The sequence below is a fragment of the Pavona decussata genome, unplaced genomic scaffold (genome assembly GCF_977016875.1).
Source record: "Pavona decussata unplaced genomic scaffold, jaPavDecu1.1 SCAFFOLD_353, whole genome shotgun sequence".
NCBI classification, from domain to species: Eukaryota; Metazoa; Cnidaria; class Anthozoa; order Scleractinia; family Agariciidae; genus Pavona; species Pavona decussata.
In genome coordinates this window covers 1,173,956-1,200,514 of record NW_028145734.1, presented here as the reverse complement: position 1 = coordinate 1,200,514, position 26,559 = coordinate 1,173,956, and the positions used below count along the sequence as shown (strand labels likewise).

General features: G+C 39.4%; 3 protein-coding genes and 1 pseudogene across 3 annotated transcripts; 1 reads left to right on the top strand and 3 right to left on the bottom strand.

Annotated features, from left to right (window-relative positions):
* Positions 1–382: 382 nt before the first annotated feature.
* On the bottom strand, positions 383–12,943 carry LOC146453099 (ubiquitin carboxyl-terminal hydrolase 10-like). Its single transcript, XM_085097100.1, has 16 exons — positions 12,800–12,943; positions 12,596–12,685; positions 12,425–12,479; positions 10,583–10,883; positions 9,270–10,069; positions 8,555–8,646; positions 7,139–7,242; positions 6,310–6,353; positions 6,001–6,107; positions 5,041–5,140; positions 4,514–4,653; positions 3,912–4,037; positions 2,882–2,968; positions 2,236–2,377; positions 1,682–1,747; positions 383–766 (listed from the first exon to the last, which is right to left on the bottom strand). Exons 1-16 carry the CDS (start codon positions 12,815–12,817, stop codon positions 579–581), a joined length of 2,460 nt encoding a protein of 819 aa, XP_084953226.1. The 5' UTR covers positions 12,818–12,943; the 3' UTR covers positions 383–578.
* Positions 12,944–17,524: 4,581 nt separating this feature from the next.
* On the bottom strand, positions 17,525–19,549 carry LOC146453098 (cysteine/serine-rich nuclear protein 3-like). Its single transcript, XM_085097059.1, has one exon. It carries the CDS (start codon positions 18,464–18,466, stop codon positions 17,747–17,749), a length of 720 nt encoding a protein of 239 aa, XP_084953185.1. The 5' UTR covers positions 18,467–19,549; the 3' UTR covers positions 17,525–17,746.
* A 2,942-nt stretch (positions 19,550–22,491) lies between these two features.
* LOC146453097 (histone H2B.1 pseudogene) lies at positions 22,492–23,818 on the bottom strand (annotated as a pseudogene).
* A 206-nt stretch (positions 23,819–24,024) lies between these two features.
* Positions 24,025–24,696, top strand: LOC146453096 (histone H2A-like). Its single transcript, XM_085097025.1, has one exon. The coding sequence runs from the start codon at positions 24,134–24,136 to the stop codon at positions 24,518–24,520; it is 387 nt and encodes a 128-aa protein (XP_084953151.1). The 5' UTR covers positions 24,025–24,133; the 3' UTR covers positions 24,521–24,696.
* Positions 24,697–26,559: the final 1,863 nt, after the last annotated feature.

Below are 26,559 nucleotides of genomic sequence, written 5' to 3'. Positions count from 1 at the left end.
TATGGAGCCTCACTGTCAAATATGTTTCCCAGATTACGAAAACCCACTCTTCTATCTCGTGCGAACTGACAAGGCTTATCTTTTACCATGACATAATTACACGTATGTTTCTAACAAATTGCAAAAACTAAGGGTCAATAAGACGCTTCTAATCTATCCCTATACCCAACCACTAATAATAAGGAGCTTTACCAACAACAACGGCAACGGCAACGGCAACGACAAATAGCAATAGGCTTAATAACCAAAACAACAACTCTGCACGTGCATTACACTTTTTGGTACATTTCTTTGCCGTCACTACACGACTAGGACGCGAAATTTCTGATGGGACGTTTTATGGATGATGTAAACACACGACGGCGAATTTTTCTTTCTCTTTCTAAACTTGGGTGCGGTCTCCAAGAATTCAACTCCAGGAAATTTCACCTACATTTGACATTTAAAGCGAGTTGGAATAATCGCGAGGACGTTTGGGAAAACGCGAATTCATTTTAATAGTGACTTTTCGTTGCCGTTACCGTCGTCGTTGCTAAAGCTCCCTAATAATCCACTCAGTCCCCACTCAATCCCTTCTATCACGGCATGAGGTCAGTCCTGCGATAGAACAGCATGTAAGGGTCTTTACCCTGTGTGGGTTTTAACACGTAGTTTGACGGCACGGTTTTGAGTCTTGTGTCATCCGCTCTGATCCAGCCATAAACAGGGTGACACACATCGCTGGTGTAGTGACCTCCCCATGCGTTCTTTCCATGGTGGTACACCACTACAGAGAAAATGAAAGACAAACATCAGAAAATAAATAAGAATGATGTATTATTCAGTGAATGACACAGGCATACTCGGAAAAAGGAAATCCGAGTGCTCCTATCAGGAGTCGAACCTAAGACCTTCCGATTACTAGCTCGGATGCTCTACCACTGAGCTACAGAAGACTCATGGGAGCTAAGGCCGTTAAACAAGGCTCTTGGGACAAACATCCTGCATACTGCTAGGATTGGAATGTCACGTGTGGCATATGCGCAATGGAATTAATGTGATCATCACACGTATTCCATCAGTAAATAAACCCGATTAAACAGTCCTAGAAAAGTGAATGATAATTTAGAGGGTTAGTTTGGTTTTATCAACAGGCTTGTTCAATCAGGTAATTCTGCTGCCGTAAAGAGGTTGGAATGCAACGTTAGCCCTTCGCCAAAGCGGATGACAGTTTGTCTGGACAAGGATTCCAAACGTGCAGTGACGTCCAAGTGGTCATTTCACTGGTTTCAATTTGTGTTTATGCGACGAAACTGTCGCACATCTAGTCACACTAGTAAAAACAGTCTTATTAGCACTCTAAGATCACTCGGGCTACAATAATCATAAGAAATAGTTGTTAGATTGTAAACCGCCCTGCTGTTTGCACAAATTATCTTTTTCTTCAAAAGTAGTTTCCGCTGGTCCCCCCGCACCCGTTACAATCGTTTCAATGTTTAGTTGTTCTACAAGAAAGACAGTTCTTGGGGAATGGTTTGCAATAATGGGGGGAAGGGGGAAGGAGGCAAATTTGGGTCAGCAGGGCTTGGTTTCCGTTGTGTGCAGCAGAAAAAAAGAGTTCAAATTGCAGGATAATGCCGGATCGTTTCCTGAGAATGCTCCTCGTGCTGCGAGAGTTACTGCAACTATCAGACAAACTCACCAGCGAAGAGCTTGTAGGTTTTTTGGGCAGCAGAGTATTTGCTTTTCACGTTTGATGACAACAGTTCTATCAAAAACAAGAAGTCCAGGTTAATGCAGAATTTCGCTCGGAGCTGCAACTAAATAACCGTGACAAGACAAAGTACATCTAAACAAGCCTAAAAGGATGGCATAATCAGGGGGGAAACAGCTGGGTTGCAGGTTATTTGTAATGCGGGTTATGAAAAAAATACAGATTTTGTTAATTTGTTTTTGCATGCAGAGGAAGACAACTGTGCAACTGAGGAATAGAGCATTCATGTATTGACGTCACAGCCCAGTATTGTACCCAATCAGAAGTGACATTTGACGCTTTTATGTGCCTCAAATGCGTGGAAAAAAATTGATAGGGATTTTTTTAAAATTTTCATACAAAAACAACATTAACATTATTTTGATCAAGCAAATAAGAGAATTCTGTCTTATACACTTTATCAGGGGTGTTTATATCAACTTTTTGCAATATTTGTGAATGTTAAAAATGCACAAGAAACATCTTCTTTAGTGTACTGTTACCTTTGCCAATTGTCAGCTCAAGGGGGTAATCAACCACCTTCTGCAACTTTTGACTTCCAGCTTTGGAGTAAATAAACCTCTTCAAATGAAGAATAAGAATCCTTGGCAGGCCTTCCAGTGTCACACGCCGGGAGATATCAACCTGACAAGAACAACACCACATCAAACTTAGCAATGCAAAAAGGACAAAGACGGGTCCTTTACAATTTTTCCATAACTTGTGGAGCTGATGGTACATTCTTGTCATTTCCATGATAACTGCCAATAGTTGGATGTTTATTCAGCTAGGCTGACCTCAGAAATAAGCAGTTTCTATCTCTTCAAGACTTAAAAGAAGCACCAAGTATGTCGTGTTCAACCCTAAACCCTCTTTTCATTACTATAACTGCCCGTTAACTGCTAAGGGTTGTATGGCTTGAGATGTATTACATCTACCTTTGACTGTAAATGGTTTGAACCCAAGAGTCATGTCATAAGTTAATAATTTACTTATTATGATCATCCAGGTGAGTGAAGTCCTGAGTAAGACTGTTTGAGGTGACATTGACTGAGGCTTCTACAACCCAAGCGGAAGTCATTTATTTAAGCCACCTCCATCATACATTCATTGTTATTTAAAACCCTCCTAAGTTTTGCCCCTACTTACCTGTAGTTTTGTCTTGGTACATGTGTATCCCTGTACCTCTTCCTTCAGTGCCAGATTCTTCAAAGCTTCTTCCACTGATGTGACAGTCTAGTAAATAGATGGACCTTTTTCAATGAAGGTGACACCTGACAGCCTATAACAACTGTTTTTTTCAATTACAAATTACATCTAAGAATACTTACAACACTATACATAACAATATTTTTGATTACAAATAATTATTATAACAAGCCTATAACAACTGACAGACCAGCGGACCTTTGAGTCAGGATCAAATTAGTTCCATTATTTCTGACTTTGTATGGTGCTAAAGCTCCCTAGAATCGCTTTAAATTGACCCCAAAACCACACAAGACACAAACAGACAAGCAGAGGAATTCAGGTGAACAATTTTCATTCAAAACCTGGTAGCAATATAACCTCTTCAGTAGCAAAAGGTTTTTCCATCGAACAAATCCTTATAATTTTGCTAATATGCAACAGTTATCATGTCGCTCAAATTATGAGAAACTACCACACACATTACCAATGTCATATTGAAAACCTTGAGGATCTGGCTTGATGGCCTACAAACAACTTGGATCAGGAACACGTGGATATCTTTCATTTTGGACTAAATAATGTTGTACATGTATGTAAATTTATTCCCATTTTTGGGGAGCCGGCGGTTTCAATAAAACCTAAAATAATAGAGAGATTAAGAATTGCATTTACGGCAAATGTGAGATTCGTGTTTATGTTTAGTTGAAAACTTTAGTACATGGATGACAATAGTACAAAATAATTCTGTCCTTTGATGCTTATGCAAAACAACTAAATTTTATTTGGAAACTGAAACCAGTGAGCATCAAATTTATGCAAAACATGGTCAAATGGTCATTTCTGCCGTTCTCTGTTTGCCGTAAACGTAATTCAAAATATCTCTAAAATTAATTCCATGAACAAACTTATCCAAGAATTTAATCAGAGGTTAAGGACACAGTTTTTCTTCCCAGAACATCGTACAGAATCCAATGGTCTGACTACCAACCTGCACATCCAACTGAAGCTCAAAGAAAGGTTCCACATTAGCAGAATCTTTCAAACCAGCCTGGTGCACAGAGGAACGCAGGAATCCACCAAATATATCTGAAATAAGTGACTGTGGGTATGATGCCTGCAAACAGAGAGGAGACTGTCAATTTGAAGATTTGAAACTCAGAAAAAGGTTACTAAAAATTAAATTTCGAATACAGTTGACTCAACCCTTGTGGACAACTCGCCATTACAGACACTCGGATAATACAGACAGCAGGTAAATCCCTGGCAAAAATAAATTACAGACGTTTGACTGAAATATATTCCCGCTATTACAGACTCTCACTATTAAGGACACTAATTCATGGTCCCGAGGGTGTCCACACTAAAGGGAGTTGACTGTGGTGACCATTGGACAAAATCTAATTTCTCCTAACTACAATATAATTTATTGCTTAATCAAACGTACACACTGTGAGAGAAAATGAAAGGATCAACTCCAACAAAATGTCTTGATATCTTACAAATTCTCAACAAGAACAATGTGGAGAGTGAGAAGAATAAGCATGTTGTCACTGGGATCAACTGAATAACAGTTCCTCTAAATCCTCTTACCATTCTGGTAACCATTGATTTGTTCCTGGGTCCAACTTGTTCCCAGTCTCCATCATCTTCCTGTACCTCGGCAGTTTGTTCACCGTCATGCGCAGCATGTTCAGTCTCTATAAACACTTCTGGAGTGTCCTTCTCTACAGCTACACAGATACAGATCACAACAAAGAGATTAAACTACAAGAGTTGAAGGTTTGTCCTTATGACCGTAAATTAAAAATATTACTGTTGGTCGCATCTGCAGTGTAAGTGTAGCCACACCATGACAAAGCATGACTTCATTTGTTGACCAACCAACAAAAACATTTGATGACACATTTGGGGTGGAAAAATGGAAGAAGAAAAGTTTTTGTACTCTTTCTAAGTCTTCTTGTTATCTATTTCTCATTTTTTATGTATTTTTAATAACAGGACACCCTTTGATAACAGTGTTTGTTACACTGACGGGGTTATCCTGTATAAATATTATTGTATTATTATTATCATCATCATCATCATCATTATTATTATTAATCCATTCCAAAACTTACCACTGATTGGCATGGAAACCAGCTTGCAAAGTTGCAGCATTTCCTCATGCATTCCATTCAGAATACAACTGAGAAATTCTTGAGCATCTTCCTGTCGACCCTTGACACCAAAAAAATGAATATTAAATTCTGGAGTATGTTTAATTTACTGTAGTTGTATTGGTAGCTTTTATTGTGAAACAGAAATAAACACACTGAAAAATTGCAAAGTAAATTTCATTTACCAACTGGTGTAAACCAATCATATGGCATAATTTATATTACTTTCTCACGGCAGAAATGATACTGTTGTGAAATCCATGTATCATGTTTTTTTCACTCAAAGACATGTTGTTCACACACTTTTATGTATGGCAACTTGTTCATGCTCTAAACAAACAACAGTTGAAGAATATCAGATTTCTTGTTACACTATCACAACAGTAAAAATAAACATCTGATCTATATCAACGGAGAACTACCATATTTATTTGTCTATAAGCCGAGACCATAACCTTCTGTCCGTTTTAATCGGGAAGGTTTTTGAAACATATAAATTGAAAATACTTGGCTAAAAGCGGAGACCATATTCAGATAATTCCATTCTCAAACAAACTGAAATGAACGCAAAAGTTTCGAAACAGAAAAGTGTTACAATGCAGTATTACCGTAAACAACAGAAAATGCTCGTAAGCCTATTGTGTTGATAATAATATTATAAGTTATTCATTAAATGCTGTGGAAATGCGTGTTTTCTGAGAGGGACGCTTTTCTTTTGTTTAGAGTAATAAAAGAAAAGCGTCCCTCTCAGAAAACCCGCATTTCCACAGCATTTAATGAATAACTTAAAACTTATTTAAATTTTTATTGGTAGTTAATTGAGAACAAAAGAAATCAATTGATCAATTTGCTCTGATCAAGGACCTAAAGCAATGCACCGGCAGTGCATAATAGCCATTAATTATTACATTCCAGACTCACTTTAGCTGACAGTGAACTTTGGATTGCTGACAGCATCTTGTAAACACATGAAGGCTCAAATGGTTCACCGATGCTGAACTCAATCTTGGGTGTTGTGGAAGAATTAGCTGTAAGAAATAAACATGGGCACACATTTCAAGCTACATGTGGTGAGCAATCTTAAAAAATGTGATCAGCATCTATTTCTCTTGACATTATGTCAACATACAAAGAATTCACTGGACTGACCACTACTAAGAAACAGTCCTGATCCGTTCTTTAAACTACAGTGTAAAATCAAAGGAACCAAATAAAGTTTTAATGTCCCACCTGGTTTAGCTGGTAGCTCTTTAAATTCATTCATATATCTTACTCTGTAAAAAAAATGGAATGACAATGAATAGGTCATTGACAATTCATGGACCCAGCTTCCAGAATGGGTTATTCCAGCACATGTATGACATTCTACAATCCTGAGCAAAAGATCTTGGGACAAAGCTTAAAATTTAAAAGTTACACTAACAAGGTTATTCTACTTCTCAAATTATTCTGCTATTAAATGCAACTTCTTCCAAACTCTTTTCCTAAATCAGTGTTGTCTTGTAAAGCTGTAAGTAGCCTTCTGGACCCATGGGTTCAACATTGCAAGTGAAGTGGAGGGTGGTGGGAAAATAATTATCTCTTGGCATGGGTATAATTATTGCGAAAAGAGAAAATCCAATTTGCCCCAATAAAGATGTTTTTCCATGATTGCAGCTTGATTGAAATAAACTGACAAAAAAATTTTTTTTTTAACTCAGGCCAACTGGTGGGGCTCATATGGTTTTATCGTTTCTACTACAGTCGACTCCTGATAACTCGAACCCTCGCTAATTCGAACCAATTTTCCTTTCCTTTCAGGTCATTCTCTATATAATTTTACCCTCGATAACTTGAACTCCCGATAACTCGAACCTTTTTCAATTTCCCTTGAAGGTTCAAGTTATCGGGAGTCGACTGTGGTTCTTCCACACTGCATCAATTCTTCTTGTCTTTGTTTCTTCACTCCCTCTCTCTTTCTCAATAGACATAACTTGTATGTATGCTAAGCAGTGAAAATGGATGCAAATTCAAACCAGGACAAAAGTGGACTGTCATTAACAAGATTAATGTCTCTTACAAGCTATCCAGAATGGGTGTTGATGTTGGTCCCCTCTCCTTGATGAAAGGAAGTTGTCTCAACAGATTATAGAACGGTGAACAACCCACCAGTGCCTGCAAGGTCTGAAGACAAGATAGTCAAGGAGAAACAACAAGTAACATTCAAGGATAGTCTTATTTCACATCAGTCATTTCAAACCACTACTTTGATTGGATTTGGTAGTTCAGACAAATTGGTCATAATCATATTGTCCCATTTGGATTTTTCACTGAGATGCAATCAATCAATCAATCAATCAATCAATCAATCAATCAATCAATCAATCAATTAACCAACCAACCAATCAATCATTCAATCACCATACATGTTTCACAACATAAAACAGGATGGGAATGTGAAGACGAGTAGGGTTTTCTTATAAATCAATAAAAGTTTAAATTTTTGAATTCATTATGTGTTTCAGTAATCAGCTGTTCAAATGAAGAATCTGAAAACCATTGGTGTTCATTAGAATAGCTTTTTACATTATGTAAGCGAGCATTGGACAGGTTTCCCAATTTGCATAATCTGTCTCCCAACAGGCACCTCTATTTTCTTATTACTGGTATTTTCTTAAAAGTTTTAGTTCTTACAGTAAAATGTCAACAGAAATGCAAAGCAGTTGGCTAAGAGAAGTTTCTAGAGGCCCAAATCATAGAAAGCCATATACATGCAGGAGGTCATGCTTTCAAATATTAGGTGCCTTTGGGCTAATAAGCTCCAACAAGGCAACTAATAGTCTTGAGGAAACTCAAGTGAATGGCGAGTGCCACAACATTTAGGTTATATGAGATACTCCAACACATGTACCGTCGGTTGCTTCTAAGCGTGTACATGGGAGGAAATAACAAGTTCTAATTGGGTACAAACATGACATGTTTTGGTGCCAAACATATTTCGAAGTTTGGAGTGGGCGGCTGCTGTCGACTTGGTTTGTTTTTGCTCAACAAAATATTCTTTGCAAGCATTTTTAGATGTTAAGAATACTTCCTGGAGGCAACTGTGCTGTTTCTAAGAGAGAAATATGCCTGCAAGTTGAGAAAAATGAAATAAGCTTATGAGTGGAATGCACTGATCTTGCGCGACAGTTTGCCTAACGGCTGTCAAACCTCAAATGTTTGGCGGCAAAACTGTCATGTCTGGCACCCTATTAGAACATGTTTTTTGTCTCGTGTCCATGTTGTAGGTTAAAATGAATCCAGGTTAAAATGATTTCAACCTAGGTTGATTTGTATTTTCCTTTGTTCAGGTTGAGTAATTTACATCTGAAACAAAGGAAAATACAAATCAACCTAGGTTGAAATCATTTTAACCTGGGATTCATTTTAACCTACAACATCCACGCCTAGATGCAACCGACGGTATTATCACCAAAATAGATTAATCAATGGATACAGCATTTATGTAACACCAGTTTCCTCTGTTGGTTAGTCCTCGTGGAGTGAAAGCCTTCTGATTGTAGTTTAATTGTTGTTTCTGGATAGTTTCTGCAAATGAACACAAACATTAAACATAACTTAACAAAAATATATATTACGAAAATCAACTGTCGTCACGGCCACTTCACCATTTTGGAATTACGAATCTATGACAATCTCGGGTATGGACATTGTAAATCCTACAGGTATGTTCCTAACCAAGTTAACTGATGATTAACATGGAGCTTGAAATTGCTGTGATTCTGTCTCAAGAATGTTCTGTGAAGTTCATTACTGAATTTTACTCCTCCCTCTATTATTTTGACGGCACCTTTTTTACCTTTTCTTTCATCAACTAGCGAGTTAGTACCGGTACAATACATGTGTCGGCACGGAGGGCATAATAATTGCTCAGTTGTGGGGGATTATCCCACCACTTCAAGTTTACAACTGCACCTTGTAGCCATAATGCAAGGTCCTGGATTAAAATATATTTATAGTGGAAACTTGATTTAACAAGGTGCCAAGGGACTAGGAAAATAGGTTTGTTATATTGAGGTTCTGTTCCATACATTTTAAGAGGCTGGGCTGGAGAATATCGTTTGTTATACCAAGGGCTTCATTGTATAGAGGTTTGTTAAATCAAGGTTCCACTGTATTGCCTGACAATCTAGCAAAACAACAGCTGTTACCTGCAAATTTTTTGGCATACTTGTCCTCTTCTACCCCAACTATTGTTTGAACAAGAAGGTCTTCTGTTTTCTTCACACCCAAACCTACGGAACTTTCTGTCCTTAAAACAGAACTCTGTACCTTAATAACAATGCCAGGGGATGGCTTAGAGCCACCCTTAAACAAGTCAGCCCATGACGAGGGCTTTGGGGACTCTTTCTTTTCTGGTAGTCCTTGGTTTACATTGGTTGATGTTTTACACCGATCCAATAATGTGTGAAGATCTCCATTCTCTAGTTCTGATGATTTGTTCTTGTCTGAACTACAAGATTCCTGTGATACATTCAAAGCAACTTTAACGTCTGTGTCACTCTGAACAGGGCTGTTTGATGCCCCATCTGTAGATGAAGAACTGTTTCTTTCACTAACAGCTTTTCCTGAAATGCAAGAGTTTGTGCTGTTTCTTGATGCCATATTCTCGTCCACAGAATTTTTACCTTCTTTTCCCTCCTTGTGAGCTGAACATGATACATTCACATGTACTTTAATAGTGTCTTTCTCAACTCTGACCTTTTCTGCGGTCAGCAATGAACCAGTAGGTTTGTTTTTAGGTCCAGATCCAGGTGAATTTAAAGAAGCCCTGTCCTTTTCACCACATTCACTAGAGGAACTGGAAACAGATCCAGACCGTTTCCTCTGTCGTCTCCGTCTGCGGCGCTTACGCGACCTTTCATTTTCGGGCTTTTCTATTGATTTCTCTGTAACCACTGACGACAGTGGTGGGAAACTGTCATCATCACAGGGCACTGTTGATGGAGGGCTGCGAAACAAAAAGAAAACAAACCACAAGGCCTTACTTTGTCTGTTATGGTATAGCAATATGCTCATTATCTTATCTTGTTAATCATCAGGAGATTGTGCATCTAACTCCACCATGATAAAATGACACAATTTAAGATCAACTTTGCATGAATGATAGACTCACCAACACAAGCAGATCTCAGTTTGATAATTTAACTTGAAAGCACTGTACCATATGAGATACATAAGTTCAACTTTATTTATATGTACAACCAATAATTATTCTAAGCTACAACTTGTGGGGATGAGTGGAAAGTAGAACTCGTATATACTACATTTAAGACAAACTAGAGAAACCTAAAGATGGGCCCTCTCTCTCACCATCTGGTTCTTCTCCCAAGAAGAGAGAGGACTGTAATACCCAAGCTATGCAGTGGTTATCTGCGGTATAAATATTCTTTGTTGACCATGAGTGTGTGATTATAAAGGACCTCATAAAAACTTAATCATTGTTTCAGCCTTACAATCTCACCTGCTAGCAGCTTTGCTTTTCCTTGTCTCATTACCATGCTCTTCGACAATGCTTTTCCCACCAAATTCAATGTGTTCAGTATTACTACGGTTCACTTGGCCTGGCACTTCTTGTGTTTGTTTTTCAGGAGGCAGATTATACACTATATTGCCCACATCAGCTGCTGATTTTACTGCTCTTCCTGACGTACTTTCCTGCTCGCTCTCCTGTCCAACTTCCACACCAGAATCTTCCAGCCCTGTTGTGACATTTTTAGCTCCAGAACTGTCATTGGATGAGCTCTGTGTCCTGGGATCATCTCCTAAATAAAGCAAGGTACAATCAAACACGTAAAACAGTAAAATAAGGTGAACCATGGAGTTGTATTAATTTCAGAAGATGTAGAGAGTATGTTTGACAAGCTTGGATTTCTTACCTTATTTTGCAAGAGCATTTGCACAAAATAAATCAAATTGGACCAACAACAATACTTTTCATGGGAGCATAGTAGTGAAGTATTAAGCTACAGGTGTACCGGACTGTTGAATGGAAAAACTGTGTGAGGGCTGGTGGTTTGAGGACAAGTGAAAGGAAAATCCAAAAAGAAAAGTCAACAGTGACTGCACTTAAATATTATTATAGTTTCCATAGCAATAGGCCACTTCCGAGTTGCTTTGAACCATGTTATGAAAGCAAGGCTCTGTGCATAGTTTTTATCAGGAAAATAAGTTTCCATTCACATGCAATCAAAACTAATTTTCACATGAAAAGTTTTGCACTTAGCCTCGCTTTCATAATGAGGTACAAAACAACTCGGAAAAGACCTATTCAAGGAGTAGAGTATAGCTACTCTCCTTCAATGGGATGCAACCCCCCTCACCCCACCCCCACCACTCCCAAACCCATGCATTTTGTTAAATCTCCAACTGGTTGAATTGGCCAAAACAAGTTTGATCAAAGAGGACCCACCTTGCCTTAGATACAGGGGTTATCGAAGACACCACATATATCTCATGAACATTATAAACAAAACTTTATTGGCTTTAAAATTTGAGTTGACAAAGAAATATTCAACTAGTGAGAGTCAGCATTGCTAGATAAACAAGAAAGGTGAGGTTTGAATCTCATTGGCAAAATAAAGCCGCCATCATTTTTGAGGTTGAGGAAGAGGGATTGCAGGAGGAGACCACCATCTATTTTGTGGTTTGGCGAGTCCTGTTCGAGCGTAGTAGTTTTGACCACTTCCCTTATATTACGGTTGATTAAAGGTGTGCCTTGGCTAAAGCCTGCAACATGATATGAGCATAAGATATACCTTGAGCATCCATACAGAAGTTTATGGTTCCAAATTCAATCTCCAATATTGTCCTTTAACGATTATTTATTAACAACATAATTCTAACAAACAATATTAGGTTGACAAAATTTGATCCACAGACTCAGCAAAAGAAAGAGCTACTGATACATTTATTTACAAACTTGCATTTCCTGTTGGTTAGATGGTGCTCAATATTATTACAGATTATGTTAATTTTGTTCTGAGCCCCACCCACAGGTGACTGTATATATATATATATATATATATGGCCCAGACTAACCAACCTCGCAGTTTGTTCGCCTTCCGGATTAAAAGCCACGATCCACGAGGTTCTTCACGTTATACAATAAAACATTAATCGAGCTAATTTAATGGTAATTGGAATTTCCGCCACGATTGCCGAGTAGTGAAGTAGATTTGTATTTTATAAGCCTTTATTTGGTAACACAACGCTTGAAATTACAGTCTAGCTTAGCCCAGATACGCCGCGCCAAGACTGCTAACAGTTGTAAAACTTTGGTAAAACTTGAGCTTAGAACACGCACCTTTGAACGTACTGTCAGGCTCCTCGGGATCTGAATACTCAAAGACGAAGAGGAACTGCATAGAAACCATAGGAAATACAACGATTAAAACCAGAAAACCGAGACACGCAAATAAAATCGAGTTAAGCGAAATTAAAAAATACACAGGAAATGCAGTTTGCCTTAAATTACCTCGACCGCCGGCGAACTTCCAATTTGAACTGCTGAATTGTTGAAGTATTTTTCCCATTCTTCTGCGGTAAAATCGCCAAAAGTTAAGCCCTACGCGAAGAGAAAAAAACATCACCAAATCTGTAGTACAAGACAAAATTTCTGTTTCGTTCGAGTTTAAATTGAAAGCGACAAAAATATCAAAGATATTCCATTTTTTCCCACCTCTTCTGATTTAGGCATTTCTTGAGCCACAGAAGTAATCAATGAAATTTAACGTTCAAAGTCCATGAGTAAAGTTTCCTTCAAACCCTGACACGAACACACTCTACACTACTCCATCTTGCCCATCGAAGCCAAACGTGCAGAACGCGCATGACCTCGAAGGTTGCTGACGTCACGATCGTCCCGTTCAAACCCGCAATCTTGCAAATAGTCCCGAAATTCGTAGCAGCAAAAAAGAGCTTGGCTCGTTAGTTTGTCTCGTTTCAAATTCGCCTCACTGTACAGCTTTTTCAGGGAAAAGGACTGGTGTTTATTTGAAGGGTTAATTAATTGAGGAATAGTCTTGATAGTAAAATTAAATTCAAGAAAAAAGGATAGCGACCGTTTCGCGGTCTAATGACACAGATTAAAGCTGTGAATGAATGAATGAATGAATGAATGAATGAGGGCCTCTTCATATGATCCCGGTTACCGGGATGGCTCGGTAAGCGGGATGAATTTTGCAGTCCGTTCATATGGGAAATTTCATCCCGGTTACCGAGATGAAAAGTGGTGACGCGGTCAATCGAGCGTAACATTTACCGAACAAGCCCGGCAAGAATTTTTCATTTTTATCGGTTCTGCAAACCTCAAAAGTATTATATCTTTATCTCTACCACGAAAAGGAATTATTTTGAACTAGAACATCTCATAAATAAGTCTTAATAATCAAATATATCCGTTCTAAGACGCGAATGTTTGGTTATAGACTTCATCCCGGTAACCGGGATACCGTGTTCATATGAGAAAATTTTCGTCCCGGACTCCCGAGATCTCGGTCGCTGAAACCGAGATCTCGGTAACCGGGCTGGCCCGCCTTCTCATATGAACACATCGAATTTTTTACAAAAGAAATAGGAATAAGGCGAGATCTCGGTAATCGGGCTAGCCCGGTCAACCGGGATCATATGAAGAGGCCCTGAATGAATGAATGAATGAATGAATGAATGAATGAATGAATGAATGAATGAATGAATGAATGAATGAATGAATGAATGAATGAATGAATGAATGAATGAATGAATGAATGAATGAATAAATGAAGGAAGGAAGGAATGAATGAATGAATGAATGAATGAATGAATGAATGAATGAATGAATGAGTGAATGAGTGAATGAGTGAATGAGTAGATGAGTGAATGAGTGAATGAATGAATGAATGAATGAATGAATGAATGAATGAATGAATGAGTGAATGAGTGAATGAGTGAATGAGTGAATGAGTAGATGAGTGAATGAGTGAATGAATGAATGAATGAATGAATGAATAAATGAAGGAAGGAAGGAAGGAATGAATGAATGAATGAATGAATGAATGAGTGAATGAGTGAATGAGTGAATGAGTGAATGAGTGAATGAGTAGATGAGTGAATGAATGAATGAATGAATGAATGAATGAATGAATGAATGAATGAATGAATGAATGAATGAATGAATGAATGAATGAATGAATGAAGGGTGGAAGGTAGGAAGGAAGGAAGGAAGGAAGGAAGGAAGGAAGGAAGGAAGGAAGGAAGGAAGGAAGGAAGGAAGGAAGGAAGGAATGAATGAATGAGGCGGAGTTTGATGGACGGGTTCTGGGGAAGGGGGAGGAAAAGATTAAGGTCATTGAGTGAATACTTTTATTCACGTTAATGCTTTCTATGATGCCAACATCTCGAATCAAAGCCGGCTGCATTCCTATATATGGCCCACGACTGAACACGAAAGCTTTCTCGATCGTAATCATGTTGTATGATCGAGTGAAAACATGATACTACCTTCAAAATTAAAGGCACTGCGCCTGATTTGATTGACATTCAATTGCACATGTTTTGATACCGGCTACCTAAATGGTCGAAACTTTACGTATATTCACAAATAGAACGAAAACCTTTCAGAGATAAAACCAGTAATTGTGTTGAAGCTGCTATTGTTCTCTGTGTTGGGGGGGGGGGGGGGGGGTTTAGAAGTGTTGCAGTCCAGTCACGTGAGATCTTTTAAGAGCTGCTACATCCCTGATAAAACCAGGAGCCCGTGGGCTCATGAGCTCCTGATAAAAACTCGGTTTTATATTTCTATAAAAAAGCTGCCTCGTTGACCTTGAAATTAGAAAAACATCTAGTCTCTAATTTTTTTAACTCGGATAATTCCGTGTTTATCGGTGGGCTAAATGTATTTAAGGTTTTCAGAGGCCAAAAATATATATATTAGGCTGATTCCGGTCGGAAACATTTGTTTCCGAAAAACATGCTTTGTATGTGGCTAAAAATATATATATTTTTTTTAAAAAAAGGTAAATTTGTGCGTTATACCATGCTCGGGGACAAACATATAGTTCAAGGAACTTCCAAAACTTTAGCCTGACACGTCTGAACGGAATTACGCACTTCCTACCGGGTATACTGCAGGTATCCATCCACCCACCCTCCTACGGTGAACGTAAAGCCAATTAACCTAAACGTCGATTTGAACCGCACAGAGAGCTACTGCCGTTGCAGCCAAACAATCTGGGGCTCTATACGTCACGGTGTTAGCGAATGGATCCTGTTTCCTCTAACAAACACCCTGGGTGGGTATTGGGATAAAAAACTATTGCCATAAAACTGGCTTGTTAAATGACTCTGATGCATTTGAACATATCAGTAAAACTTCCTTCCCGAGCTATCAGATCCTCCAGTGCTTCCAACGGCCTACAATTAGATAATAGCGAGTTTACGCAACAGGACGGCTGATGTGGTGGGACGGCAAATTGTGCTGGTGTGACCAACTTGACGGCCAAGTTTTCATGACTCTAGATTGTAACATTCCTACCGCTCGTGGTTTTCAGGTTGTCACAGATGAGAGAACACCAGTTTTAGTCGAAAATCACCTAAAAATGTGAAGGCAATAAGATGTCATATTGGTCACATAACGATATTTCATCGTCCCCTTCCCTCAGCCGTCCAGTTGCGTACGTTGACCTTCCAAAATAGCTTCTATGTTGTAACACCCTGAGTCTGGAACACTCTCCAAAGCTCATTAAAAGACATATTTAGGTCCCAGCAGTATTTAAAGGGGGCACTATCACAGAGATTTTGCTGTCTTGCTGGCCAAAACCGCTCAAAAATTTGAGTATATGAACCTCGTCTCTAACATAAAGTTGCTCTTACAGCACCGGAAGGAAAAAAATATGAAATGATTTCTCCAAGGTAAAATGAACTAAAATAAGTTTTTGCAATTTTTCCAAAATACACAGGAGGAACTTGAAAAAATTGGCCAATTTTTTTCAAGTTGCAATCCATTTTCATCCTAGCCATACGCAGCCAAAGATGAATGATAATAGTTTCTGTGCACTAGTAGGGTTATTGTTAACAGAACTGAACCATTCATTTTACGTTTACGTCCATACAAAAATATTTTTTGGGTGTTGAAATGGATATCGCTAAAAATGGGTGACACTGTCCCGGCCTTCAAATGGTTTTTAAGTGTCACACTGCGCTTGATCGCTGTCGAAGCTATCCGTAAGAGCGTGTTGCCGACTTTTGTGTTCATATATTCACTCATTTATTTTCTTCATTTTTTCTTTATCTTATCGCGTACCCTTTAAGTGTGTTTTGTCGTCATGCGGGACCCCGTAATTAGAGAAGTGTCTCCACGCAAATTGCATTGGCAAATCTTGTAAATAAAAATAAAATAAAACAAAAAATATTTTGGACAATTTATTGGAGTCCCTGGGAACAGGCGTAAGTGTGGAAAAAGCTCAACCTTGTCTCGCCTAATGCACTAGTTCCAACTTCTCTACTATAGGTGAGGGGTTGGTTCTTTAAGAGAGGGTGTTCTGTGACGGATCCTGGTTAGTGGCCCAGGTCCTTTGGACACACCTTATTTTGCCTCCCACCTTATTTTGGGCCACACCTTAATCACAAAAAAAAGTAAGGCCATTTTTTTTTTTTTTCATTCTTATTGAAGCATCTTGCACCAGATCCGCAAACCCTCAACTTCCATCACGCTCTGGATCCGCTACTCTTGCTTAATCGAGGTACGCCCTATTTTTTTATTTATTTATTTTTTTTTGCGGTCGACGAAGGAGAACGCCGAGTTAATTTGCATATATATTTTTAAAAAGTGGATTAAAAAAAAAAAACCACTGTTTTTCGAATTGAGACTTAAAAGTTGCAATTCTGTCACTTAAGAAACAATACGGCGTCACAACGATATAAAAATCAAACTGATTTCATTTTTAAGCCAGTCCAGGCTTAGGTAACCTGTTTGCGGGGAAAGCTGGTTGTTATAAATTAAAAACCACATTGAGGTAGATTAATTTACGAGCGCGATTAGGACGCCAAAGGCTAATTATATTCCACTAAAAGATCGATATTGTATACTGTTTTATAGAAACTAACGGAAAGGGGACAATTTATCGCCTTAACAATATAATCCATTGTGAAAGGATACTGACAACGCAATTTTAAATATTGTATCGCTCCCGTTGAAACGTAGAATTGAACAAAGTGTCACTGCAAGTGGATCACAAAAGAATTTAATATCAAAAATCCACTACCGGCGGATCTTATAGCCAGAGACGATCGTTTAGTTGCGCACCACGAAACAGTTCATACTTTCAAAACGACAATAGAAAACATAAAAGCACAGTCTTTTTAGCGAATTAACCGGCCGCTTTTCGAAAGAAGTGCAAAACGTAACACGACAGGAAGTAAACTCTGCTTGTCTTCAAATACAAATATAGTTTTATTCATCCGCTCTCGGGTTTATGTCTTATTTAGTTTATGTACAATCTTTGTTATATATGTCAAATCCTTTCAGAACTTGAGAAATTGAATTTCTGTTGACTTCCCAGTTTCGTTTTTTCTTGTATCAAACCTTGACAGTATTTCAATCAAGTTATCTGACCGCGCAATGCGACCGGCATTAAATGTTCTACGCTCGTTACGAAACAGTGGTAAAACTTAAAACTGGTCCTGAAGCTTGTAGATCGTTCACATGGTCCTGATCGCTATTAGCAGTCTCCTTCCATAAATACTTTTCCCCTCGCAGTTTCAAAACAGTTTCAATGAAATGGCGACGCACAGTTATCGGGTCATATTCATGGCGTCCGTTCGGATTTTGACATCCTTCGCGGGTACACCCACAAGGAAAACTATCGCGATCCACTTGGCAGTTTATCCCATTCAAATGGCAACTACAGGATTCCGGCTGACAAAATTCTTTGCAAGAACATCCGCAAATCTGCCGCGAGTACCTAATTTGCATACATTCAATAGCCTCTTGTTTGTTGATTTTCTTTACGCCGGCCGCTTTCAAAATGTCTTTGCGATCTTTCTGAGGAATTGGCATGAAGCAGTGCTCGTCCTCGCTATCGGCACTGTCGTACGAATCTTCAGTGTCACTTTCGCTCAAATCGTCGTCGGAAATCAGCACCCTTTCGACGAAAGCGTGTTTGTGTTTCATTCCAAGCGTTGTTCCTCCGTTCGACGGTACACACGTATATCCTTGGGTCCGGGGAAAATGGAACACCGTCCGTTCGCTGAAACGTACTTTACGATTTCGCTTTGCTCGATGATAATCCTCGACGTTTCCCAAACTATCGGCACTGTCCGAACTAGCAGTACTCAGCGAATCTTCCTCGTCATGTTTCCTTTTCGACATTGTGGACTTTCCTGCTGGCGGTCGCCTCTGCTCACTCAGCCCCCGAGGAAAATTACCAAAACGATGGAAAATTCGCCCCGGCGTCTTGTTTTCTATGCGAACTGACAGTTTTAGAGCAGGTGTAACGATACTAGTGGCGCGGAAATATCATTGGACAGTGGATGAATTAAGCTCTGCCGTCAATGAATAGAACGCTGGCTACGTCTCATTTATTATTCATCTCTGATTGGATAATCCACTTGGTAACAAACTCCTATTGGCTGAAATGTGAAAATAGTATTTTTAAATGAGGGCGTCAAACGCAAGGCTTGCCACGTCTGAAATAATCCACGTGCTATGACACTTATAAAGCGCATTCTTTTCGAAGCCTGTTATTGGCGACCTGTTAAACTTTATAAAGTCTTTGACCAAAAAGTCTTTTCTAAAGAAAACTATATCATTGAATTAAGAGATTCAATTACATCGCAAAATGTCTGGCGCACCGTAATGTTTCAAGCCTTGAAGCGTCGGTTAATAGACTTGGTCGAGAAAATTGAACTTATCGATAGTAGAAAATGATAAAGATTTTAAGACTAGGAAGAAATTAGATTATGGCGCTAATTTTAAAATAAAGTCACCAAGTAACTGAGAAGATGTGTCAAAAAATTAAACATTTCCATAAGTTTGCCACCAGTAGCAATTTAGTGGAACTTTTAAAAAATTACAGGTCAAGGATGAGTTTTCCTTTGTTTCATTTTGCGATTCTTCCATAGGAAAGAAAAGAAAAAGAGATGACTAAAATTTTAACACTTTTCACAGTTAAACTATCCCGAACTTCTCCAGCGCTCTCTTGGTCAGAAACTTTAGTCCCTTTAATACTATTGTGCGGTACTTTTTTGGTGAAATGTCTCCATAGTGATTACAGGACATAGCAAGATCGTCCATTGTATTCAAATTAGCGTATTTTGCTTGACCGGTCACTTGAAAGGAGATTGTTTTGGTTCTGGTTCTGGCACCCATGTACACTTGCTTGCACGGTCAACCTCAGAGAGCGCAAAGCGCGATCGTCAGAGCTCTAGCGAAAGAGAGAGGTCGCCAGGCCCATTCAATGAGAAGCGAGCGTGGAGCGACTTTGTGAAAGTCTAGCAGCCATGCAATTCATATCAATAAGCAAGAAAGAGTTAGTTAGTGGAATATTCGCTTGGTGGGCCGACGGAACCCCCCCCACCCGGGGGGGGGGGGTACTTCCTTATCGGAGGCTAATGGGGATGTGCCGCTGGATGGGGTTGCATTTTCATGACTGGATTGACTAGAATGGGGTCGCGCATTTTTGGATTTTCGGGGTAAGAAAATTCTATTAAGTAGGGATTCAAAATGGTCTCGGTTAAAAAGTTCAGAAAGTTGTTGTTTATTAAATGTAACAATCACCTCGCATTACATTCCGTTCTTGAAACCACAACTTCAATATTAACCAGTTACACAATAGCACAAAACCACTGGTCCAGAACGAAGTAGATGCATAAATAGAAAGTGACTTAGTTGGGATCACGAAAATTACATTTTCCCAAAAGTGATTAAGATAAGGTCTATAACTGGTCAAAAAATAAACTATAATGGGACAGGGGCTCTGAGAGGCCAGCGGCACATACCCAGCAAAACTGAACCCAAGTACCCCCCCGGGCGGCAAACACCATAGGCAACGTCATTTTTAAATTCAAATAGAAATTCATGCAATTCATCTAACTCGTTCAACTTCGGAACAAAGAGGGGGAAATACCCAGAAACTAAATTGTAATTTATCGTCACTGCATATCTATAGTCACATCACGGCAAACTAAGATATGGGAGGAGTCCGCGACTGCCTTGGCAAATATATGCAGCGAGGCTTGATGATGTGGTCAGTGAAGGTGGGAGGGGCGAAAAACGCTTCCCGCAGACAATCTCGTCAAAGTGCGAGATCTCACACCACGCCGCCAAAATTTATGGCAAAAGACCGCAAAGGATCATAATCGACCCCGATTGCCAAGAACTCTGGGATTGGTAGAACGCAGGCATATTCCCGAGACGCGCTCATTATATATGCAGTGAGAATAGGTAGGGTAGAGAACTGAAAAACGACACATTCTCCGCAAAACTTTGAATTTTGTCATTTCACGTAGTTGTTTTGCAGAGGACTGCAAAGAAATGTACCAAGATGTATATTGCACGTGCAGAGGCAGTGTTTTTTGCTCATTTAAAAAAACAATTGTTTCACTTGGGGTCGTTGTTGTCACCGCTGTCGCAGCGGGCTCATTCAACGGGCAGTAGAGTGTTAACGATAATAGGAAGAGGATATTTGTGTTCCCCTCCCCGTCTCCAAATCTTGTCCTTCAACTGGCCTTCAATGTTTGAACATGATGCATTGCTCAGCTTGGCCTACTGGTTCTACATGATCTAATGTACAGCGGTCGTTCGCCTTTAAAAAATTGCGCGTCTACAACACCCTCATATTCAAAATCGTATACAACCTACATATACAGGAGATTCTCCCAATATATTAGGGACCTAACGAAGAGAACGTCAAATCCCAAAAGCATTCTGCGCCGATCAATTCGAAACTTCAACACTCCCAGGAATTTGAACTTTTGAAGATTATAGGTTGTTTAAATTCCCGCTCCCGGGGGTCCACAAAGCCGTTCAAATGCCCTTCCCTCAAATGCTCCAAGACCTCTCCTAGAGGACAAATTTCTTCCCAGTTGCAATCAATCACTATTCGTAGTTTTAAGAGTAGTATAAGAGCAGTAGTTGTTTAATAGTTTTTAGGAAGGTTCCTGTTGATAGCAGGGACATTTAGTCACTGATAGAGTTACCCTCAATAAATCAGAATGGCGTCGCTCTCCTCTCTTCCAAAAAGTGAGGCTGATCGGACTGCGTAGAAAACTCAACGTGGACGGATGTCTGAATTTGGGCCCATCCGAAATCACTACCACGTGCATTTGGTAGACCACTCGACTCGCGTTGGTTGTTCCACTTTTTGCTGTACTTCACCGTCCTGACGAGAGCCAACCAGCTCGAAACAGCTGTCCACGGTTGTCGCATTCTATTGATTCTCGGTTTGGTCTCTATCATGTCGCTTTCGTGTTAAGTTTTCTACGCAGTCCGATCAGCCTTGCAGAAATTTGAGTCATTTATATTTTTACTGATTACCGTGTAGCATGAAAATTTTGCGGGAGTTTTATTTTGCGGATTGGCGATATTTTGTAGTTTGCGGGAACAAATTTTTGCGGCTCGAGATGACTGAAATTTCTGGTGGGAACTAATTTTTGCGATTCATTGTTCAAGAAGCAGAAAACTTCCGCAATCATTGAGAATGGATGTAAAAGATCTGGCATCGGAAACGCCCTAGCAAATGGTGTTCCTTCAGATGACTCCATTCGTGCCAATCTAATGTACTGAATTACTGTATACTTTACATTTTCTGTTCTTTACACATTGTTTTGTTTGCGAAACAGACCTGACCGTATGTGTCTAAGCTCTGGTTGCCTTTTACAATGGAAAATCATGTCCGTGTTCTTGTTTGAGTCCAATTTATAACGCCCAGTGGCACAAGTCTATTACAAGCAAAGTTTTCAATTTGACTGAAGGGAGTTATTTTTTGCGGCGTTTTATTTTGCGGGTATTTTTTTCTGCGGGAACTAATTTTTGCGGATCGTGGTCAATCCGCAAAAATAAGAACCCGCAAAATTTTCATGCTACACGATAGATCTTTTACAGATCCTGCGTATACTTGCAGCATTTTGCGGTCCCTTGCTTATTGTTTAAAAAACTAATGTATTAAATGACCCCTTCAAAAGCTATTTTGAAGCCATTTCGAGTGAGCCATTCGCTCACAGAGCTGAGGCGAAATCCTGTCCTTGCAAAACTTTAACTCCCAAAAACCTGTTAAAATTTCCCACCCCGATCAGATCCCCAATCCCCCGGTGCGGTACACGGTCAAATGCCCGTGGTGCGTTATAGAATTGTGGTACATTTCTTTGACGTCCCCTGAAAATGATCCAATCACAACGTTTTAAGGAGAACATAGGAACACGACGGTGATTTTATTTCTCTTTCAGTTTTTCTGAAATTGAACACTGTTGCTGCCAATAACATGTTACGGGATAATTCAGCCACGTTTTACAAATTGAATTACTTCTCAGGTGGAGGGCAAATCCAGGAATTTTTCACGCTTGAACATGATTCAAACCCCCGACCTCTCACCACTCTAGATAACTGTGCAGAGCATATTTTACAAAGTGAGAGGGTGTCACACAGGTCATGGGTTTGAATCCTGTGATTCACAACCCATACCTATCAATGATTTGTGTGGAAACATTTCGGAAAAGTTTATTAAGCTTTTGTTGAAAATTCATCATTTAAAAATAAAAAGTCCCCTCCCCCCAGAAACGTGACCGTCGTTATGCTATCTGTGAGGTGTGCTTTCAAACATAGTTACTAGTTTTATGGAAATTATCTTGTGCGCTTTAATACACCACCAATCTTTTTCCACAGCAAACAAATCAAACAAAGGCTAGAGAATACGGTCAGTTGTCTTGATGAAATTCGAACAGGTATACTAAAAACTTGTGTATAACAACCTCACACACTGTTCACATGCATTAATATAAACGATACGACATTTAAGTTACATTTATGACACAGGAGTCAATGTCAAATGATTTCCGCAAAGCAAATATCTTTAACAGTGTGAACATTTAGTCCGGCCTCTCCTGGCTTTAAATTTCCCGCGAAATTTGAAATGCATAACAGCGGGAACAACCTCACACTGCTATCCAATTCAACACAAAACGAAAGCCATCGCTGTTCAATTCTTTCCCTCAGAGTTCTCGAAGAACAATTCAATAACAACAACATTGTTCCTTGCTAAAGTCTTGTTCATTTGCTACTTGTATATTTCGTGACAGCTTTTGTTCCTTCGCTGACGGCGTGTTTGGCAAGCTCCCCCGGCAGAAGCAAGCGCACAGCTGTTTGAATTTCGCGCGAAGAAATCGTCGACTTTTTGTTGTAGTGAGCCAACCGTGATGATTCCGCCGCAATTCTCTCGAAAATGTCATTTACGAAGGAGTTCATGATGCTCATAGCTTTTGTTGATATACCAGTGTCTGGATGGACTTGTTTGAGAACTTTGTAAATGTAAGTCGCGTAGCTTTCTCTTCGCTTCTTATGCCTTTTCTTCTCGCCCGGCAGAGTTTGCTTTTTCTCGGTGTGTTTTTCGCCCTTTTTTCCTCGAGCTTTTGGGGCCATATTGAAGTAAATGCTCTTAATCTATACGGTTCACAAATTAGCCCAGCCAAGAACGGAACGACTAAATTCAGTTTGGGAAAACTGCAGAGGTTGGCCTTCCACTATTTATATTCGAGTGGTCCAGGATCGAAATTCTCTGGGATCGAAAATACTGTAATGTGATTGGTTTATTTTGAATGCGTACCTCTGAGGGAGCAGGTAAATGTACACATCCTTTACTTCCGGTTAGCATTGGCGAGTTTGATTGGACGAAACTTGGTGCGTTCGATCCATAACTGTTGTAAAATATTCATTCAGGTGATAACAAACACTTCCGGTACGTGCATTTTCGAGTTTTGACTGTTGTATTGACGTCCTTCTTCTTTGTACCACAGCCAAAGCAAGAAAAGAAACTTGAGAAGAAAAATGTCAGGACGGGGAAAAGGCAAAGCTAAGGGCACCAAATCGAAGACACGTTCTTCAAGAGCAGGGCTTCAGTTTCCGGTGGGCAGAATCCATCGTTTGTTACGAAAGGGAAATTACGCCGAGCGAGTTGGTGCTGGGGCTCCTGTTTACATGGCGGCAGTCTTAGAGTACCTCTCGGCAGAAATCTTGGAATTGGCCGGCAATGCTGCCCGGGATAACAAGAAAACGAGAATTATCCCTCGCCATCTTCAACTAGCAATTCGAAACGACGAAGAGTTAAACAGGCTGTTGGCTGGTGTGACGATCGCGCAGGGTGGTGTGTTGCCAAACATTCAGGCTGTTCTGTTGCCTAAAAAATCAGAGAAGGGAAGCAAGGCCGCTCATTGAAAGCTGTTGTGGGAACTTGGTGTCTTTCCATCTTAAAGGTTGCGTTCGCTTTTTCTATGATTTAAAATCTTGTAGGAGAGTGAAATAAACTTTTTACTGCCATATAACATGTAAAAGAGACGAAAACAAAAGTTGTAAACCCTCAGCTTTTATCATAAAAGTGGGGATAAAATCAATTCTTTGGTTGTTTATATATGTGTCAGGTTGTAGATGGGGGGGGTGCACAGGGTTGGAGGGAGGGGGTGGGGGAAAGGGGCAGCGGGAAATATTTACTATTGTTTTATCCCTACTATTTCCTTCGAATCAGCTCATTTAGTTTTTGAGTCAGCAATCGCAGTAAAATGATCAAAAGAAACCAAACCAAATTTACAGGGGGGCGTCATCAATGATTTAATGGTAGATGTTGCCGACAAGTCCACCACCACTGCTTCAACATTGGTGGGTGCATTATGTCCAAGCCAATTTGCAAAGGAAATGTTAGTGGACTAGATAAATGAGTGCCTATCTTGGTAGTTGTGTACACATCACTGCAACGGTCATTCAGTTATCTATTCCTTCATACACCATTCAGAATCTGTGGATTTCACTTCCATATCTTCAACTCTCCCAGTATATATATGATGAACTCACAAACTGACTGGCTCTTTAATACTTGGCTTGGTAGCTTAATCGGAGCACCACACCAGTATCGCAGAGGCCACTGGATTGAATCCTATTCAAGTCTGAATTTTTTTCAGGGTTTCTTTTTGTAGCTGCTTAATTATAAGTTGCTTACATAACTAGGGTGGCCACTCATTTTTTAATTTTCATCCGCAGTTCAAAATAATAAGCAGTGAATTCTTTCATTTCACGTCCAAAATGTTAGTGGGTTATCACTGCCCATGTCATGCTCTATGTTTCTTTGGAGAAAATTGTGTTTTTACAATCCTCAAGTTAAAATCAGATCTTTAGGAAACATACTTTTGCTAAATTCAGCATGCAAAATATTTCAGCTGACTGAAGTCTAAAATTTGAACATTTCACACTTACCTTGAATTGCGGTATAAATTTGAATTATATCAAGAGATGAACAACTCGGTGAAAGCGAACTTTCATGTTTACAATTTGAGTGGTTCATTGACCTCTTGGAGCAATAAATTAAGAGAGCTTTCACAGTAAGAATTAGTGATGGAAGGTTGAACTTCTTGGCTTGGCCAGTGATGCTGTTTTCCTGACAACTACTTCTGTACATCCTTGAAAGGGTAAACTTCTCTAGACGCATTCACATGCTACAATTATGCAAAATTATGCTTTTTTTCACCTAGACTATTATGAAAGAAAAGGTAGTGTGTAACATGCAAATATAATGCATCTGCCCTGAGCGGTATAAATCAATAAGGTTCTGCTTATTTTCTGGCTGTGAGGGACATTTTGTTGGCAGAGAGTGGTAGACAAAAGTTGTATTCATCTGTAAGCTGCTGGTAAGCCTATGATGAGAGTTGTTTTACATTAATCAAACCTTCAACTTGCTAACAATAATTGCTGGTAAATGAGGCAAGTGAATGGTAATAGGGCAAATATTTCATAAAAATATGGTGTCAATTGACTACAACTACCACAAAACCAAAATTTTCTGGTTATGCCAAGTGGCAAATGAATAAAAACATAAAATAAAAAATAAAATAGGCAAATGATGCTAGCATTTGACCACAAATGATAATGACAAACCTACAACTTGCTTACATACTTACTAAATTTCCCATGTGCCACCAATTTGGATTTTGTCACGGTTGCTATTATCAGAAGCTAAAGTTCCGTTAACAATAATGCAAAATGGTAGTGTGTGGGTAATTAGGTGATAATCAAATCCTGTTGTCCCTCTATTTCAAGAAAGTATACCTGGCCCATTAATTTTTTTTGACAAATCATTGGTAGAGCAAGTCCTGAGCTCTCTCCCTTGTATGTAGAGACTACAACCGACTGTCAATCATAAGGCTTGTCATTCAAGTGGAGAGCATTCCAACTTTTCTTTTCTTCTTTCCTCTCTTGCAGTGTACATG

Bases quoted from the DNA above. Each gene is read 5' to 3' on its own strand.
- LOC146453099 (XM_085097100.1), bottom strand. The intron at 12,480-12,595 runs GTAATTTAAGGC...GTTTCTATGCAG, and splicing joins GAAGTTCGCCGGCGGTCGAG to TTCCTCTTCGTCTTTGAGTA. The intron at 10,884-12,424 runs GTGCGTGTTCTA...TGCTTTATTTAG, and splicing joins GCCTGACAGTACGTTCAAAG to GAGATGATCCCAGGACACAG.
- LOC146453098 (XM_085097059.1), bottom strand. From the start codon at position 18,466: ATGTCGAAAAGGAAACATGACGAGGAAGATTCGCTGAGTACTGCTAGT.
- LOC146453096 (XM_085097025.1), top strand. From the start codon at position 24,134: ATGTCAGGACGGGGAAAAGGCAAAGCTAAGGGCACCAAATCGAAGACA.